The sequence below is a fragment of the Laccaria bicolor genome, genomic scaffold, assembly GCF_000143565.1.
Source record: "Laccaria bicolor S238N-H82 LACBIscaffold_4 genomic scaffold, whole genome shotgun sequence".
Classification (NCBI taxonomy): Eukaryota; Fungi; Basidiomycota; class Agaricomycetes; order Agaricales; family Hydnangiaceae; genus Laccaria; species Laccaria bicolor.
This window is the reverse complement of record NW_001889875.1, coordinates 2,179,019-2,196,771: the sequence shown is the minus strand read 5'-3', so window position 1 is coordinate 2,196,771 and position 17,753 is coordinate 2,179,019. Positions and strand designations below refer to the sequence as shown.

At 46.5% G+C, this 17,753-nt stretch overlaps 6 protein-coding genes across 6 annotated transcripts; 2 read left to right on the top strand and 4 right to left on the bottom strand.

Moving 5' to 3' along the window:
- On the top strand, positions 1-1,767 carry LACBIDRAFT_292948 (uncharacterized protein). Its single transcript, XM_001877150.1, has 9 exons — positions 1-128; positions 177-415; positions 468-660; positions 709-850; positions 925-1,018; positions 1,073-1,344; positions 1,400-1,473; positions 1,522-1,576; positions 1,639-1,767. Exons 1-9 carry the CDS (start codon positions 34-36, stop codon positions 1,762-1,764), a joined length of 1,290 nt encoding a protein of 429 aa, XP_001877185.1. The 5' UTR covers positions 1-33; the 3' UTR covers positions 1,765-1,767.
- Positions 1,768-1,831: 64 nt separating this feature from the next.
- Positions 1,832-7,393, bottom strand: LACBIDRAFT_188791 (uncharacterized protein; the record flags this gene model as incomplete). Its single annotated transcript, XM_001876720.1, is given in 21 exon segments — positions 1,832-3,113; positions 3,146-4,122; positions 4,178-4,255; positions 4,308-4,567; positions 4,618-4,751; positions 4,801-4,817; positions 4,867-5,037; positions 5,085-5,091; positions 5,103-5,161; positions 5,211-5,640; positions 5,692-5,774; positions 5,824-5,916; positions 5,964-6,076; positions 6,124-6,212; positions 6,262-6,383; positions 6,431-6,444; positions 6,506-6,584; positions 6,634-6,741; positions 6,798-6,916; positions 6,979-7,080; positions 7,282-7,393. The coding sequence occupies 21 exon segments, from the start codon at positions 7,298-7,300 to the stop codon at positions 1,832-1,834; spliced, it is 4,356 nt and encodes a 1,451-aa protein (XP_001876755.1). The 5' UTR covers positions 7,301-7,393.
- Positions 7,394-8,211: 818 nt separating this feature from the next.
- LACBIDRAFT_311951 (uncharacterized protein) lies at positions 8,212-11,491 on the bottom strand (the record flags this gene model as incomplete). The annotated part of the gene is made up of 8 exons (XM_001876719.1): positions 8,212-8,624; positions 8,674-8,890; positions 8,942-9,925; positions 9,973-10,564; positions 10,621-10,773; positions 10,822-10,958; positions 11,006-11,159; positions 11,208-11,491. 8 exons carry the CDS (start codon positions 11,489-11,491, stop codon positions 8,212-8,214), a joined length of 2,934 nt encoding a protein of 977 aa, XP_001876754.1.
- Positions 11,492-12,111: 620 nt separating this feature from the next.
- On the bottom strand, positions 12,112-13,341 carry LACBIDRAFT_292946 (uncharacterized protein). The gene is made up of 6 exons (XM_001876718.1): positions 13,338-13,341; positions 13,158-13,161; positions 12,919-13,094; positions 12,735-12,853; positions 12,454-12,682; positions 12,112-12,388 (listed from the first exon to the last, which is right to left on the bottom strand). Exons 3-6 carry the CDS (start codon positions 13,035-13,037, stop codon positions 12,199-12,201), a joined length of 657 nt encoding a protein of 218 aa, XP_001876753.1. The 5' UTR covers positions 13,038-13,094; positions 13,158-13,161; positions 13,338-13,341; the 3' UTR covers positions 12,112-12,198.
- A 1,453-nt stretch (positions 13,342-14,794) lies between these two features.
- Positions 14,795-15,223, bottom strand: LACBIDRAFT_323759 (uncharacterized protein; the record flags this gene model as incomplete). The annotated part of the gene is made up of 3 exons (XM_001876717.1): positions 14,795-14,892; positions 14,948-15,072; positions 15,138-15,223. 3 exons carry the CDS (start codon positions 15,221-15,223, stop codon positions 14,795-14,797), a joined length of 309 nt encoding a protein of 102 aa, XP_001876752.1.
- Positions 15,224-15,684: 461 nt separating this feature from the next.
- On the top strand, positions 15,685-17,706 carry LACBIDRAFT_311948 (uncharacterized protein; the record flags this gene model as incomplete). Its single annotated transcript, XM_001877149.1, has 9 exons — positions 15,685-15,921; positions 15,971-16,085; positions 16,142-16,269; positions 16,325-16,573; positions 16,624-16,701; positions 16,754-16,808; positions 16,858-17,155; positions 17,205-17,392; positions 17,447-17,706. The coding sequence occupies 9 exons, from the start codon at positions 15,685-15,687 to the stop codon at positions 17,704-17,706; spliced, it is 1,608 nt and encodes a 535-aa protein (XP_001877184.1).
- Between the last annotated feature and the right edge of the window lie 47 nt (positions 17,707-17,753).

Here is a 17,753-nt window from a genome sequence, read left to right as displayed (position 1 = left end):
GATTTTTTCCGCTTTCCTCGAGCTCTGTCAACAATGTCTTCCACTCAAGATCGTTCAAACCTCGTCAAGTTCTCCTCACGTCTGAAAGAAGGCAGAGCCCTTGCACTCGATGTCTGGTCCATCTTTAGGTATCCTTTTCCTCATACTTATCTTTCCTCGTCATCTCACTTCCACAGCGCCGCCAACTTACCCGCCGATTGCATCAACCTGGGTCAGGGTTACATGAACTTTGCCCCTCCCACTTGGATCACAGCTGCCGCCGAAGACGCTTTGAAATCTGTCGCACCCAATCATTACTCTCACCCTCGCGGTCGGATCCGCCTCAGGGAGGCCCTCAAGGCTTTCTACAGTCCTCAGTTTCATAGGGATCTTGATGTCGAATCCGAAATTCTTGTTACAAGCGGGGCAAATGAAGGTGCCGTTATACGCAAAAAGTTCCCTGTTCAATCTCAAGTTGGGCTTCCTAGGTCAATACTCAGTCTTCACCGCGTTCCTCGAGCATGGGGACGAAGTCATCATGTTTGAACCTTTCTTTGATCAGTATCTCCCCTCTGTAACCTTCAATGGAGGAAAGCCTGTCTATGTACCGTTGCATCCACCTTCACCTTCAACGAACAAGCCAACGAGTGATGATTGGACCATCGATGTTGACGAGCTGAGGTCCTTTGTCCATATCGTCTTGTGGAATCCTTTTGATGTCCAATCCAGGGCCGCCGTTACTTCACGCACCAAAATGATTATCGTAAACACTCCTCACAATCCTGTTGGAAAGGTATTTACGAAGAAGGAACTCGAGGCCATTGCGGCTATAGCAGAAGAATTTAATCTTCTAGTAATGGCAGATGAAGTGGTGAGTTTTGAACTTTTTTTTTGCATTTCCTTCCTTTAGTATGCGTCTAATGCTGATGCTAACGCCTATTTCAGTACGACTGCCTAGTCTTCGACGGAAAGGAACACATCCGTATTGCCAACTTACCTGGAATGTGGGATCGCACCGTAACTGTTGGTTCTGCGGGGAGTAAGAAAGCCGTCCCCATATTCTGCACAATTCCAACTGACTTGCTGTGGCTAGAGGCGTTCGCGGCGACTGGCTGGCGAATCGGCTGGCTTATCGCTCCCCCATCAATCATACAACCTACATTGGCGGCCTCCACTCGCATTATCTTCTGTACAAATTCTCCCTTACAGGAAGCCGCTGCCTGTGGCTTAGAGCAGGCGAAGGAACGTCACTTCTTTGAAGTTCAGCGCTCCGAATATGATGCAAGACGGGCCGTTTTATCCCACACTTTTGATGCGCTGGGTTTAAAGTATACTTTGCCTGAAGGAAGCTACTTCATTCTACTGGTTAGCATTTGAACAATACTTTTGGATCGCATTCTCAATCACGGCCTTGTTGCAGGATATTTCCAAAGTGAAGTTCCCAGACGACTACCCCTTCCCGCCAAGTGTCCTCGGGAGAGGCAGAGATTTCAAGTAATTGGGGCATCAGATTCAATGCGAAGTCTGACCATGACAAAACAGGGCTTGCTGGTTTATCGCAATCGAGATAGGTGTCTCATCCATTCCAGTCAGCGAGGTGCGTAGTGGCCGGCATTTTTTAGTGTTGGGTTACTTTACGAGCTCAACATTACATTTTAGTTCTATTGTGAGGAGCACGCTAACATCGGAGAGGCATACGCACGCTTTGCTTTCTGTAAAGATCTTGATACCCTTCACCGTGCTGCAGAACGGTTTCAGCGATTACGGAAATACATCCATGATTAACCGAACGTGTAGAGTCTCGGTTTCTCAAGAAGTGTTTACTAGTAAATTTGTTTCAATGATAGATTTGTCAAGCTGTTCCCCCATCGTCGTACAACAAATTGTCAACGATACGAGACAAACTTTCATCCCGCTTGGTATTCGAGAATCCGTAATATGACGGATTACTGGCGATTCTGCGAGAAAGGAACGTAAAGGACAGAATATCCGTAAGCTGCTGTTTGCTGGCAATATCTGGAGCGACAACACGCTGTGTCTTGCACCAAGATTCCAAGACGGGTGAGTCCTGAAGCTGAGATTCCAGTGGTACTCCGTCGTTCAAGAAACGCATGAGAGTGTCCAAAGCTTCCGCTTGGCAGAAAAGATGAAAATGACCTGTTCCTTTGTGTCGGACGGCCCGGCTTTGCATACGAACAAGCTCCGTTATGCTGTAATCCTGAATCTGCCGCGAGTTGTCTCCTGGTTCCACATGCGTGTACTGAGTGCCCATCACAACAACAACGGCGGCTCGTAAGGGTAAGCTCCAGCAGGACACTCTCGGGACGATAAGCACACGCAGGATACCTTCGGCGTATAATTCAAGCATTATATTACGATCACCCCTCTTGATTCCACCGTGAAAGAATCCAACTCCTTTTGAGATAAAATCAATCAATGTTGTATCTTGAAGACGGGCACAATAGCTTTGGAGGAATTCATCGGCAACGTCGTTGGGGAGATATCCCCGCGCGGTCTCCGTCTCCAAAGAACACTGAGTGATGAGTTCCAGGGCGATCGTTCTAGATTGACCTCGCGAAGGAACAAAAATTATAGCAGATTCCTCGAGTGGAACACTGCGGATTGCCGAGTGCGCCGGTTTCGCCATCGCTTTAAATAGTGAAGCAGAGTGTGGTATGGTGAAAGTCTGCGCCGAAAAGGATAAAGACTGGTCCCGGTCGCGGGGACGAAAGCTACATATCGCGATCGGGTCGACACTGATCCAATCAGCCAAATCCACTGGGTCATTGATCGATTGAGAAACACCAACGAATCTTGTGGGAGCGGACTGAGTAGCGAAACGGAGAAGCGATATTCCAAGTTCATAAGTGGCATCCAACTGCTCTAGATTCTCACAGATCACTAGGTCTAACCATGGAATGGGAGTAAACGGGTTTCTGCCCGACAGAAGACGAAGTAGATGAGCTGATGTTGCAACGCGAATAGTCGGAGTCTTCGGCTGGACAAGAGTTTTCTCATCTACGCTATATTCCACCGTGCAACCAACGGCTTGTGAGACAAGTTTCAATTCGGTGACGGTTTCTGTCGCCACACTGCTCTGAGGGGTGACGATCAGAGTACATCCACCGTGAGCCCTCAAGGTGTTTGACCTGAAAAGCATTGAGACTGTGATTGTTCTGGATAACCGGAAGCATACCAAATCGCAAGTTGCACAAGGGCAGATTTACCACCACCAGCAGGTGCACAAAGCAACGAGTGCAATTTTGTGTTTGAAAGCAACCAGAAACACTGTGTTTGGATATTGTTGAGGGTGTCCAGCCGACCCGAAAGCGCCTCTACAACCGAATTATGGCAGACGGAAATCGGGAGAAACGGCAGGGTTATTAGAGACGAGTGGCACTGAGGGGGGTCTGGCATGATCAACCCATCCAAGGGAACTGGGAGCTCCATTTCTGCTCCCACCCACCGATCTGAAACCCATCTCAGCGTTAGGGACGGCGGTGGATGGCCGTCAGGTATCGCAACTACAAAATCCACCTTGAGGAAACTCGACGTTTGGTGGAAAGCAAGGTGAGTCATTTGAAGGATGGTCAGACCTTCATGATCTTCTACCCAAAGCCAGAAGGGTTCAGCTGATCCATGCGCTTTAATATTCCACGTAAATGCGCGTTCCACGTGTAAAACGAGTTTGAGGACGTCACTCCCGAGAGGCTTGAGGTCATAAGTAATCCTCGCTACAGGAAACTGCTTCGCAGCATTAAGGATTGCAAGGCCGTGTTGTTCATTCAAGTGCACTAGCTTGCCTAGCGCAGTGGCGTCAAGACTGGCCAAATCCATCACAGAGCACTCGTCCGCCCATTCCTGTAACGCATGTAAAGATTCGGGCTTAAGTGCAAATTGCTTCAAAGGTTGTTCAAAAGGCCAGAGGCGTTTTTCAACAGCTTTACTTAAGCCCATCAAGATCGCCGCAACATAGGACCATTTTCGGCTGATCGCTATCTCAAGAAGCGCACGTACGATGCGACCGCCGTTTTGAGCCGCGTATGCCATATCAGAGACCAAGGCAAAATCTTCAACGACTTCGCGTGAGATGAAAGCCTGCAACAAAATGTTCACCTTTCCAGCGCTGGTATCGGTACCACCCTATAGAATTAATGTCAGTTAACGGCTGAGCACTATGAATACACGGTTAGAGAACCTTGACGTCGCATGGTATTCGTCCCATAAGCATCTCCAGCTCCTTAATTTCTGTTTCGCGGACCTGAATTTGCTCGAACTGGACTCCCTTTCAACAAATGCTACGGGAATGAATACAAAGGGGGACTCACTTCCGTACTTCTGCATAGCATGGCTAGAATATCAGCCTCAGACATTTTGGGTCGAAAATTTTCATTGAAGATCTCAATTGATGTATGACGGATATAATATTTGGCTGCAATTCTTCCCAGGTCGCTGATCGTAAACCCTCCACTTGGGCGATCGAAAAGAATCATGCGTGCATCTGCTAACTTCTTCGCGGCCTCGGTGATCAATTCGTTCCTTTTGCTCCCAAGATTAGGATCATCGCCAGTCGATTCTCTAGAAATACCTTAATAGAAACCATTAGCAACGAAACGGAATCGAAATAAAAGGGAAGACCGTATATGAAGGGGTTTTTTCGCATCCTCACGAACAAATATGTATACCCCAACCACTGTACAGCATCTCTGGTATTGGCAACCGTTCCAAGAGAAATCTCAGCATTGAGGGCATCTACCATCCCCCCTTTGAATCTTATAAAAACGTGAGTTCATTCACTATTATGACGCGAGAAAAACCGACTGCGATTCAATTGGAAGCTGGCGCGGCCTCATTAGAATCCGTCGCAAATGAACCTCAAAGCCGTACCTGAGAAGTCACCGCATCAAGATAATGCGGGAGCTTGTCCTCAGTTGTGCAGATATAGCCTTCGCCACTGGTCTCCAACCCAGGCCGCCCAGCACGACCAAATACTTGAAGAACATCTAGCACGGACAGGTCAACGAAAGTACCTCTTGAACTGTCGTACACTTGCGTCCCCTTGATAATGACTGAAAGGAATGATTACATGATGATCATCGGGGGACGGTTATACTAGATTTCACTTGCCAGCATGTGCTGGTAAGTTGACACCCCAAGCAAGTGTCGCTGTACAACATAGTACCTGTTCCCATCGGGTCAGCTTAGTTGTGAGTATGTTTCTGTATGATTACCTTGATCGCTCTCGCGTCGAACATCCTCTCCATCATATTTCTGTCAGACCTCAACATACCAGCATGGTGAATTCCAAACCCGCTGTCAAAAAGTTGTTTCATTTCTCGATTCCTGGACTCCCCAATGTCTCGACGGAAAAAGTTCCACTGAGGATGTTCTTCGCAACTAAAGTCTTCCGCATTTCCTTCAAAGAGAGACGTTTCCCTGAGTCCCATTGCAGTTTTCACGGTTTCTTTGCGAGCATGGACAAACACCATAACTTGGTGACCTTGGGCCACTAACTCCGAAACTTTTTGAAAGGTAACAGAATCTAAATTCTTCCGGGATAAAGCACTTCCGGGTTTTCCTTTTATTCCAAGGAAATGCTGTTCGAGTGGTATGGGTCGAAATGATGAATCAAAATAAAACAGACCCTTTTGCCGAGAGACGCTAGAGAGTTTACCGTGAGAGAAGTATCTCGGAAAGGAAGGTCTTTGGTACCACAAAAAGTCCGCGACGTCCACATAGTTCGGAAGCGTAGCACTCAAACCTACGATCCTTATCATTGATTGACTGGATTCTACCTAAAATGCATTTGGTGATTTTCGCATTGGGGTAGGTCATTTGAATTACCTGTCGCAACGTCCGGGCCACAATAGTTTCTATGACAGCGCCACGTTCCTCGTTTAGCAGGTGAACTTCGTCGACTATTAAAAGTTTTATGCTCTACTAAGGTGAGGAGGAATGTGAAGTTCCTTTTAGGAAAAACGAACCGAAGCTAGTTCACCTTCTCCAGTTGGCTTTCTTGTCACAACATCCCACTTTTCAGGAGTCGTGACGATTATCTGAGTTTGCGCAATCTCTGACTTCGTCATTTGCATATCGCCTAGCTAGAAGTTAGCTATAAAATAGGGTGAATACTCGCACTCGTACCGGTAAGTTCACGGACTTCAATTGATAACCATTTCAACCTTTTACCGAGCTTCCGCACAATTTCAGATGCCAAAGCCTTCATAGGTGCACTGGTGCGAATAAATAACCTGCTAACAGAAAATCTGAAGGGGTCCCTACACATAAATAATTTTGAAGGAGTCCCGACGAATAGTATCGCGAATTTGGGAACTTGGATGAGCAATTATTTGATGTTGGTATAAAACACGAAGGATAGTCAACATAGCCACATCTGTTTTTCCCTTGGCGTTTTCAATAACAGAAACGAAGGGTAAAGGGGACCACCTACTGCACCAGTTGGGGCTATTCAGAGAATGAAATCAGTTTAAACGAAGGTGAGGTTAGATTCCCGCATTGGACAAACCGCAAACGAGCAAGTTTTCATTAGATTTGTATGCTGTTGGATAAATGATGGATTGTATACGATTGAGCGTTGAGTAGCCCTGCCATTGCATTAGTATAGATCATCCTCTTAAACGCTTTCAAATTCACCGGAAAGCACCCCCTTGCGAGGTCATCCAGCTCAGCTATCGGTACAAGGCGTTCCATGAGTCGGGGTGGAACCGGTCTCGCTGGCGGGATAATGACTTCTTCATACTCCTGTGATGTTTGAGTAAGAACGAATGTGAAGAGAAACGAAATGGATGGATGGGGACCTCATGCATCTGGCGCACAGTGCCCATAGGCAGCAGATACCTGGTACCAAACTGCGACAAAACATTTCCTTGAGCCATAGGCGTTGAAGTATAAACATGTGGATAGGTCTCTGGTATTGCTTGCTAAATTAAAACAGGCCAAGTTAAACCCCACTAAGCTAGACTGTTGATGGCGAAATACTTACCATGGTACCAGAAAATAGGGGACGAGCTGCATTATCCTCGAATTTTTTTCCCATCCTTCGTTGAGCCATGGAGGCGGAAAAGTAATGCGCATCAGATGCTATTAACAACATTAATAAATGTCATCGCTTAATTGATGAAACGATAGCAATATCATCGGCGAAGGATAACATTACCTTCCGTCTGCTGTAGAGGAATCCCTTCGTGGAGCTATCAAGTCGGAGGTTTTACTAAGCATGGACCGCTTCTTGACAGTTTCAAACGATGTAGAGAAATCTCACCTCCTGCAGAATGGGGACACGTTGATCAAGGATCTCCATCACAAGGTCAATGTCTTCAAACCCAATGATATCAGCTAATTCGCCAGAGATGTCATCGTTGGGCCGGTCGGATGACAAGACGGAATAGAGAGCCTTGAACAGAAACTCGCTGTTTGGCTTTCTGTGACGAAGATACACAGTCAGTCAATTCATTCAAGAATAGCTGATTTGGGACGGACCGACGGAGCTTTGAGAGACAAGGTGTATGTTCGGTCTTTGATGTATTGGTCGTGGTAGGCAGAAAGATTTCATGAAAAACTTCGAGGACGGTATCAGCAGAATTACCGCCATCCTCCCCAATCACGCCGTGTTGGGTTGCGTCCTCGTCATCATATAGCTTCCTTTGAGGGCCTTCAGTAATTCTGTAGGTGTGATGAGATATATCTGTTTGGAAGGAACAATTTCATTTACATTGAAGCCCACTCATTTTCAATCCAGTTGTTGGTGTCCGGCGCGTTCTGAGAAGCACTAACGAGACGGTCGAGGTGGCTGAGAAGGGTCGACATGATGCCGTATTGATTCCAAGTCGATTCGAAAGCCTGAACAGCTTTACTTATGTTGAACGTTTTTACTCACTTTACTGTAGCATTTCGTTCAATTCGACAGGGCCCGTGACGCGTGACAGGCCTGTCGAAATTTTGGTTTCGACAACCACACAAATTTGCCGTGACAAGTCGTAAGTAGTCAGACTATCGTGACGTTTGTCACGAGTGCGTCATCAAATTGGTTCTTGACTCAACAATACATGGTCGTACAAGCCCCTCCCAGCTATGAGCAGATTACACCACAATCGTCTAGCCCTTAAACTTCGCGACTGCATGTTTGGGGCAATCACACTCCTGTTACTCACTAAACCCCAAACAGATGGTAAGTAACCCCCTTTTTGGCAATAAAAACCGTGATATGTATTTTCAATCATTTTTTTGCAACAATGAGGCTTTTAGAAGGTTCCCGTTCTGCTTTCCAATGCCAAGCCTGGTGAGAACATCCCGAACTTCACTTGACCCAGAGGGAGGTCCGCGCTTCTTAGACCTAGTTCTTGACCGTGTCTGGGTAAGCCTGAGGAAAGCATCCCCACCCGTCATTGATGATGCGTGGTCAAGTGTGGAGATAGAAGGCGGTCCTGTTAAGGCCGGGTTGGACATGCTGCTTCGCCCCTCCAAAGCCTCGCGAAGGTCTGTGACTCCCAGCCCTCTGGTAGAACGAGCCAAACTCTGGAGTGAGACGTTTTCAATGTGCATGAGAGCGGGAGATATTTTGAGCAGCGGAGAGATGCCGTCCCCTCTGATCGTCGAATCGTAGTTCGTTAATGTCACGTCGTTTGCTGTTAAAACTTAGCTTCCAAAAAGAGAGATGGTGATGACCATGCTCACAGTTTCTGAGTGCGGCTTCTGCCGTCCATTTGGACGATATCTGGCGATGAAGCCCGTCTTTGTCCATCCCAGTAGCTTCCTGAATGGCCTCACATGAAGCGATGGCCATTAGCGCAGCGTCCAGGTCTACTCCAGGCCAGGAAACACAGGGAAAGGGTGGATGCCCTCCCTCATCTGTACGACTTCCCACAGGAAACAGTGGTGCAGAAGAGAGTGCCTGAGCACTGCTTGTAAGTAACGAAGTGTATAACAAGAAGTCGAAAGTTACCTCTTCAACTAGCTTCTGGAGATCGTCAGAGTTCCAGACCTTGCCTATCACTAATAAGACTCTGGCGATTACTCCTTTCATAAAAATTATGTTCTGTGAAGGAGCTCCTTCATGACCTTCCGTGGCTGCATTCAATGCAAGCAGCATTGGTACACCTGTAAGCAAACCTCGGACAGGTAGGTGCTCCTGAACTGCCGTGAGAATCTTGAGAATATTTGCGTAGTCTGTCGGAGAAGCCATGGGTATTGAGATCACCCGAGACGGTGCTCCTTCAAGAAGGCGTCGGACAAGTGATACTTTTTGCATCCGTGGGCCATGAGGTACAGAAAGGCGACGTTCACTCGCAGGCGACCGGGGTGAGTCTGGCAGGTTGACGTGAGAGGTGTCAAGAGAGATGATTGGATCGCTGGGCGAAGAGGAATTTGGAGGTGGAAGATTGGTGGATGTTGAAGCAGGAGTGATTGTAAGGAGATAAATATAGGCATGTATAGCGTTTAGAAATTTGCTTCCAGAATCGCCACCAAGAGCGAAATGGTTCAAGTGGGCGCCTTCCCCGTGCTTCATCCTACTCGCATTCACATTTTCGTAAATTTTGGGCATCTCTTGAGCCAGATAATACGTAAGCGCATCTGCGTAATCCATGCGCACAGCGTCGTCGCTGTCGCAAACGAGACTAAGGGTGTCTTGCCATACATCAGGAGCAATCCGTGTTCTTCTGGGAAGGCGCTCGTCAGCGCCACGATCTCTCCGAGAGACATTGGCTGAGGAAGAATAAGGTTGCAGTGGGGTGTCAGTATCAGAGGTCGGCGAATTTTGTGCGTCGGCCCCCTTTATGATCTCGGTCTTGTTTGCAGAGCGGATAAGACCCAGTAGACCAGCTAATATGCGTCGTATAGCGGAAGATCTGCTCTGCACAAATGTAGGTTTGTCACGAGCTGAAACACCTTGTACTTCCACTATCACAAGGCGATTGATTAATTCTCCCTAAAATGATTTAAGATCGTCCAAGGTAAGGCGGAAGTAAATCTCACCGCAAGGTCCTGTATTTGGTCCGCATAATACACATGGCAACCCAAAGAAGCAACGCAATCGACCAGTGAAGGGAGCAATGCGTCTTCAGCAGAAATAGCAGTCCGTCGGAGCAAAAGTGTTAAGAGATTGGACATGATGTCAGAAGAAGATAGATTGATGAGAGGGGTTGAAGAGCTGAAGACGGCGGTGACCATGGCGGTAAGCGCAACATGCACAGGCGTAGACGTGGCAGCGTTTTGATTTTCCAGCAGTCGTTCCACGAGCCAAGTCGGAACTACATAACGATATTGATACTGCGCCCAGTCGGCAGTTTTTTTTGCAAACCAACAGCAGTGGCTAAGGCTGGTCCAACCTAGAAAGCTATCAAGACTGTCAAACGAAGACGCCATGATGCATCCCAGCTGTGAGCCGCCGGCATGGTTTAACAAACAGAAGAGAGCCCGCACCGCGGCGTCTGATACGTCACTTTCAGAGGGGCCCTTATCACCATCGATGTGTATATGAATTGAAGCAGCACGCCGTTCCATTGCTGGCCTTGTTCTAAATTCAGCTAAATAGGGAGATGCCGGGGTATCTTTCACCACAGACGCTCTGAACATGATGAGTTTATAACGCATTTCGAAAGAATGAAGATAGTCATGACCTACTGGTCGTCGAGGGTGGACAATGGAGTTTGAAAAAGCACCATCATAATCGGCTGTAACATGACTGAGACTTGAGTTCGAAATTGAGTAGAGTCATTGTATAGAGCTTCGGAATTTAAAGCTCCACTTAAAGCAGCAAACCCAATGAGCCGGCCCCTACAGGGGTTGTAAGATAAGAGTAGCCGGGTAAGGTAAGTCTGTTACCGATTTCGGGACTCCGGGTCAGCAATTTCGTTGCAGCTTAGACTTGAAAACCGCCGAAGAGTTGAAAGATAGTCTTTCGTCATGGAACTGTCCGCGCCAATCAAATGCCCATCTGTATAGGTAGTCCATGCGGTGAACTTGACAATGTGAGCAACATCGAATGCCAGGGCTAAGAGCGAAATACCACACTGGCGGCCCTTGCTACGACTTCTAGGTCTTGAGGAACAGCAGCAAGAGTAACATCCACTGCTGCTATTAGGGATGGTGAGAGGAGAGCGATATCTCGCCTGCACTCTGTTGCAAGGGCTCGGAATATCAGCAGAGAGATGAGAAGAGAGCTTAAGTGGCTATCAGTGATCTAGTTAACGAGGAAGGGCAGAACTTACGCTCTTGTGCGTATATTTCCCGCCTTGGCTTTCCGGCATTCTGACCTCAACCGTCTTTCCAATTCGCTGGCAATTTTAGTCAGCTTTCCCGGATGGTTTGACCTGTGAGAAGCAGAATTGGTGTTGATCTCAAAGGGACGAAGGTAGACTGACGCATAGTAAGTCAAACGGCTAAGCTCATGTGAGTTTGGAGAGTAATCAGGTCCAGCGGTCTGTAATGCAGATCCTGGAGGGTAACACGACTTGAGAAGCTGGATGTGGTTGGGTGTAAAAAGCAGATGCATCGTAAAACTAGCATTAAGGAGCGTTTAGCTGCCAGAGGCGTTGCGAATTAGAATGCTTAGTCTCGGATTGGTCTAAAATAACACAGTGGTAGCTTACATATGTACATATGGTGACGTGACGTAGCAACTTGCTTTGTTTAGTCTTGTTTGGCTCACATAAAAATAAGAAACTGGCGGAAGATTTTCTTTTCGTTACCCTCAACGACTCACCAACTAAGTAACTCACTTGTATATCATCCCATCACCATTTCAAGAATTTTGAAAAGGTACGTGCTGATTTACCAATAACATGTCCACGATGAACTATCGCTGTGCACCAGTCCAAGTGATTTTTTGCTCATTGACGACAACTTCGTTGGTTCCCTTTATACGCTTGGGAATCCCTGATCCTTCTTTTTTTCATTTCTTCCACCTTTTTGAACCTTCTGCTAATCTGCTTGACGTGAACAGCTCAAGAAAGCCTTGGTCTTGACATGAGTCAAGCCCCTTGAGCACTTTTGTAACGGTGTTGTAATCTCATCAATGCGCACATGTAGATACCCTTTAATACCCAGCCCCCCGTACGCACTTACATTTAGGACAATGCCTATCAATCATTTGAATGTGAAATGCAGGATGTTGCGGTTGAAAAAAAGTGTTTTGAACGAGAGGAAGCGTGGTTGACTATCATGATACATCTGTTTACAGGATCTCCCCCATACACCATATCACACATTACTCTGAATGGCGGAATAGAGCCTCTCAGGTCGTCTCCTTCCTGCCGCAATGCTATCGATCACCCACTCTGGCTTCACAATGTGAATCTTGTTCCGTCGGTTTTTCGTTAAAAATATATGGGTTTCCGATGCATTTAAACCATGGGACGTTACGACATGTGTGCAGCGGGAAGCAGCCAATCTGTCGATGAAAGCTATCAGCCTCCATGTGAAAGCAGGGCCAATGCAAAAAAAGTTGCCACTCACTGGATATGTCCCCCAGCTTCGACAACAAGTCTCTTCATCTCAATGTCTGTCGTACAACTCAGGTACCCGTTTATATATACTCGAACGTTTGACAAAACTTTGCGCTCAAGCGTTGAGTTTTTGCAACCTCTTTGTAGAATAAGCTTCTTCTCGCGATCGATAGATGATAGGCGACGGTCTGGACGGTCCTCTGCAACTTGATGGCCAGTAGAAGTGGAGATGACGCGGTCTACATTCAAGGCTAAGTAACCAGCCAGCAGATAGATATGCTTTCAAAAAACCTGAACGGTTGCCGATATCAGAGTGTGTGATTGGGTTGGATGGGTCACCCAACGTAGCAAGCAGTCTCTTGTTTATTGTTGACACTGAAGACCTGGTCGAGTCAAGTCTACCAAGGTCGCTTGCGAGGCGAAAAGACGATGATACTATGATTTCTTTTTCCTGCAACAATCCCGGAGAGCTTACCTTTCCTTGAGAGTGAAATCGGACGAACTTGCAGCAGGTAAGTCAAAACTCGCACTATCTTGTTTCTTGTACGGCTGATAGCGAGGGCTTTTCTGGACTCTCTTAAAGTATCTCTCCATAAATTGGAATTTAAGTCGACTTGAAGGCTAGTTGAGAGTAGGGGCGCCAAGGGGGTCCTAGGATTAAAAAAATAGACCTGGGGTCGATTTTTTTTTTTAAGCCCTACTAGCTTGACCTACCTACCTACGTAATCAGGCACGTGTCCATATATGGTAAGGTGATGTCATCGTCATAATTGCTTTGTCCCTCTACTTGCCTCACAGGCCTCGCACACCCAATTTCGTGGAACAAAATGCAATGTAGATGATACTGGCATATAGGTGAGTGACTAGTAATTTCTGTATGGAATATATTCTTACCCATTGTGTTTCACTAGTGTTTAAAGGTTCAGTTCAGTCCGGTTTTTTGCCCCGAAAACGCGCAACCGTGGACCGACCCAGATATTGAGGGAACCGAACCGAACCACCTAGGACTGGTCTTTTGCAGTCCATGATACCGGTTCAGACTGATCCAGACCGGTTTTTTTGCGTATAATTTATTATACCAATATAAACCATTTGTATCTCAACCATTATTACTCTGAAAAATAAACGGGTTATATAAAATAGTAAAGCATATAAATACCCGTCATTCTACCAATTTTCAAGAGATTTAATGAAGATTTGACATAGCTATGACTGAAACCGAGTTACATCTCGTAGAGACTCGGGTAAAATATGGATTTGGTTATATCTTTCTCAATTCTTAACCGTTTTTGATGAAACAAAAACCCAATAAAAGGCAATAAACGTGGTTACAAGGCTATGTAACGCACGTGACCGTTTAACCGGTTGCAACCAATTAAAACTGGTCTTTGAACGGTTTTAAAAGATTTTCGAAATGAGGCAACTGGCAACCGGACCAACCCCAAATTGGGGCAACTGCAACCGAAAAAAAGACCGGTCCATGGTCCGGTTCAGTTCGGTCCACCGGTTTTTTGCGGTCCTATGGACTGAACCTTTAAACACTATGTTTCACAGCCAAGCCTCTTACATTCAAGAACCCCATCTGATTGTGAGTCCGCCACCATTCCACACAGGCATCCATTTAAGGCTGGCATTTGCCTCGGAATGCGCTTCCTTTTAGTGTTTGAAAGTTAGGTTAGTTAACCGGAAAATAACCGGACCTAACCGCAACACAAACCTAACCGCAGTTAGGGTTAGTTGATTTCGAAAATGGAATAACCGGTTATTTTGCGGTTAACTAACTGTTAAATAACCGGTTATAACCAGCCCTATTATACACCTTCAAAACGCACTTGAGAATGTCGAAAATGCTTAAAATTTGACTAAGTTACGGTCAAATCTCTAAAATATCACTCAAATGTGTAGACTTTCAAGGATAATCACATAAATATGTCAATTCTTCACCGATTTTAGCGTTCTTGGGCTCGTTTTAAAGCTAGAATATGCAGAAATAATATCTATCAAGATACATATGAGCATATTTGCCTTGTTATAACCGATTCTTTATTTTTCGGTCCTAACCGGTTAGTAACTGCAAATAACTGACCGTAACCGGTTAGTTGTGGTCCGGTTAGGTTATTTTAGGTTTCAGGACAAAGGCTAACCAGTCTCGGTCTCGGTTAGAGCCCCTGAGCACCCAATAACCAGACCTAACCGGACTTTCAAACACTACTTCCTTTAGAACAGCCACTTTCTTCCAAGTTGGTACTACTTGCGGCTATCCCAGCGTCGCTAACATTGCAGGCGCATGAGATGGTCTCCGATGGCGGCCCAAGAACAGGGCGCTACATATCGTGTGAGTGCGTGTTCAACTATGTATAGATGATACGCATGCTGTCCTTCTCCAAGCCCATGTCGTCAATGGTGACATTCGTTGCTACGTCTGTTACCGCCATGTCCCCACTTTCACCTACTACACCCCCAATCTACCGTGACGTCGCGTTTGTTTGCAGATTTCGTGTTACCTGTCATGTCCTTCTCCCCTTCTTCTTCAAACTCTGATGTTTGTTCTTCTGATCCAGATTCGGCGCCATTGGACTCCTGCTCATCCGAGCCATCCTCGATTTCTGGAGATTCCATGCCTGCATGACTGGAATACCTCGGTGAGTCACTCTTGCACTAACAAATTGCTTTTTTGGCAAACATCATATGTACCCTCTAGGAATGTCGGCGCGTTGGTCTGAATCAGCGCCCCTCAACTCCTGCTCGTCCCAGTCATCCTTAAGTTGATGTGATACCATGGCTGCATGACTGGAACACTTATGGTGAGTCACTTTTCCACTAGCAATTTTTCTACAAACATACCCTGCAGGAATGTCGGCACGATGGTCTTCCAATATGACAAGAGGTGGGTGTTTCTGTTGATGCTTGGTGGAGAAAATTTATGATTAGATAAGATTAAAGAAATATTATATAAAGCTTGAATATCATTGAATTCTGACTGATCTACATGTTCTGGAGTGTATTGGCACTGCAAACCTGCAAGATATGGCCTTCCAGGCCTGTTTTGAGATCATTTTGTAGAGGGTTCCATTTTTTTTTTTCTGGGCCTGCGGCCGACCTACCTACCCAACCCCTGGTCGTACTTTGGAATCCTAAGACCCCCTTGAGGGGCGCGTAATTAGAGGAATCACGGTAAACGCGGAGATCACGCAACTCACGTCATGTGCCAGTGCGTTCCGTCACGACTTTTTTGACTGTGATGTGCCAGGATGCGTCTAAATTGGTCAAGTCCTATCGATCGACCACCAAATTGTTTGAAAGGCCGATAGCCTCAAGACGAGCCATGTCCACCAGATCTTACAGAGAGGCTGTGGATTGTTTGAATTCCCTGCAGTCCAATGCAGCTACTCTCGAGGCCGTTCGAGCTTCTGGCGGTCGTTTGAGCCAGTTCGCCATACCAGAAATGCTCGAGTATTTGGGGAGGATCGGCTATCACGTAGGTTTTCTATCGAAATATTTTGGATTCAACACTCAAATAAGCACAGCCGGATCAATTAAACGCACTCAACGTTATACATATAACAGGGACAAAAGGCAAAGGTTCAACTAGCGCTTTCACAGATTCCATTCTACGACAGACGATGCCCGGATGGAAAGTAGGTTCGCACGTATCCCCATTCTAGCATAGAACATTGTCTTACATCCGATGATGCTAGGATTATATACCTCTCCTCACCTGGTCGCTGTGCGAGAGAGAATCAGGATCAATGGCGCTCCCCTCTCGGAGGTGCAGTTTGCAAAGCATTTCTTTGAAGTTTGGGATAGGCTCAAGGAAAATGATACGGTAAGATGTTGCATAGAAAACTTCACTTCTTCAAGTAATCGGGATGCTCCTACAGAGGGTGACGGAAGACACCCCCCCTATGCCTGGATACTTCCGATTCATAACGCTCCTCGCTTTCCACGCGTTTTTGGAAAGCAAGGTCAACGCAACAATTCTTGAAGTTGGCGTAGGCGGGACATACGACAGCACGAACATCGTCCCAAGGCCTGTTGTAACGGGAGTCACCGCTTTGGGGTTGGACCATGTCGCTGTTTTGGGAAAGACACTGGAAGAAATTGCTTGGCAGAAAGGTGGAATTTTCAAGGCAGGCGATTAGCTTCCCATGATAACTGGTTTTTTAATAATCCAAATCAGGAGGGCGTGCCTGCGTACACTGTCGTTCAGCCCAAAGAAGGTGCCCAGGTGCTAGATAGTCGCGCGAGAGAACTAAAGGTATTATCTCCGACTGGATCAACGTTGGCCAACTCGTCTGAATTATCACCAGTCATCCTCCTTAACCATCATTCCATTGAACCATGAACTCGACAAAGTAAAATTGGGTAAGTCAGTCACATTCCAATGCCTTTCCAAATACTCAGCCCTTTCGAGGTCTTGCTGGTCAACATCAGTTGCAAAACGCCAGCCTAGCTGTCAGTCTTGCTAGGGAATTTTTAAAGAAGCAATCATCTTTTCAGAACGATCAGGAATTACCGGAATCTTTTGTTTCCGGCCTGGAGAAGACCAGCTGGCCTGGCCGTTGCCAAACCGTTGTAGATCCGAAACGCTCACAAGTGACATGGTATCTTGATGGAGCCCACACTGTCGAAAGTCTAGAGTACTGTATTCAATGGTTCGCGAATCCTGGCGTTGGTTTTTCTTTGGATGCAAGCGGTCACATGGACGACAAGTGAGGCTCAGCCGTGGTTGCATGGGTCCACAGATTAACCTTTTACCAGACAAGTGACTCGCATTCTCATATTTAACTGCACAAGCGGTCGTTCTGGCGATAGTTTTCTGGGCACGATACGAAATAAGCTAGCCGACCAGCTTGTGATTCATTGTCGCGAAGATCAGCCAGAATACTTCTTCGATCAAGTTATCTTCTGTACTAATGTGACTTACGCAGGAGGTCACTTCAAGAGTGGTGAGTCTATTATCACGCGTATGGAAAGCTGACCTGACCAAACAATAAATTCAGACCTCGCAACTCTGGCCATGCCAAAGAGTGATCTCGAAGAACTCAAGACTCAACATCAGCTTGCGGCGGCTTGGTCAAAATTGTGCCCAAGTTATCCTCCTGATTGCATACATGTCTTACCATCCGTCGAGCATGCCGTGAAGGAAGTTGAAGCATCGAAATCGAATTCAGACAACCGGACTCAAGTCCTGGTTACTGGCAGCCTCCATCTTGTTGGTGGATTGATTGAAGTCGCAGGGCTATCAGAAGTGGCGTTGTGAACCAGCTCTTGTCTTCCATAAGATATCTACTTCGGGTCATTACATTC

Bases quoted from the DNA above. Each gene is read 5' to 3' on its own strand.
- LACBIDRAFT_292948 (XM_001877150.1), top strand. From the start codon at position 34: ATGTCTTCCACTCAAGATCGTTCAAACCTCGTCAAGTTCTCCTCACGT. The intron at 1,345-1,399 runs GTTAGCATTTGA...GCCTTGTTGCAG, and splicing joins GAAGCTACTTCATTCTACTG to GATATTTCCAAAGTGAAGTT. The intron at 1,577-1,638 runs GTGCGTAGTGGC...ATTACATTTTAG, and splicing joins CATCCATTCCAGTCAGCGAG to TTCTATTGTGAGGAGCACGC.
- LACBIDRAFT_292946 (XM_001876718.1), bottom strand. From the start codon at position 13,037: ATGGAGAGATACTTTAAGAGAGTCCAGAAAAGCCCTCGCTATCAGCCG. The intron at 12,683-12,734 runs GTTTTTTGAAAG...CCTTGAATGTAG, and splicing joins TGATATCGGCAACCGTTCAG to ACCGCGTCATCTCCACTTCT. The intron at 12,389-12,453 runs GTGAGTGGCAAC...TTTCATCGACAG, and splicing joins GAAGCTGGGGGACATATCCA to ATTGGCTGCTTCCCGCTGCA.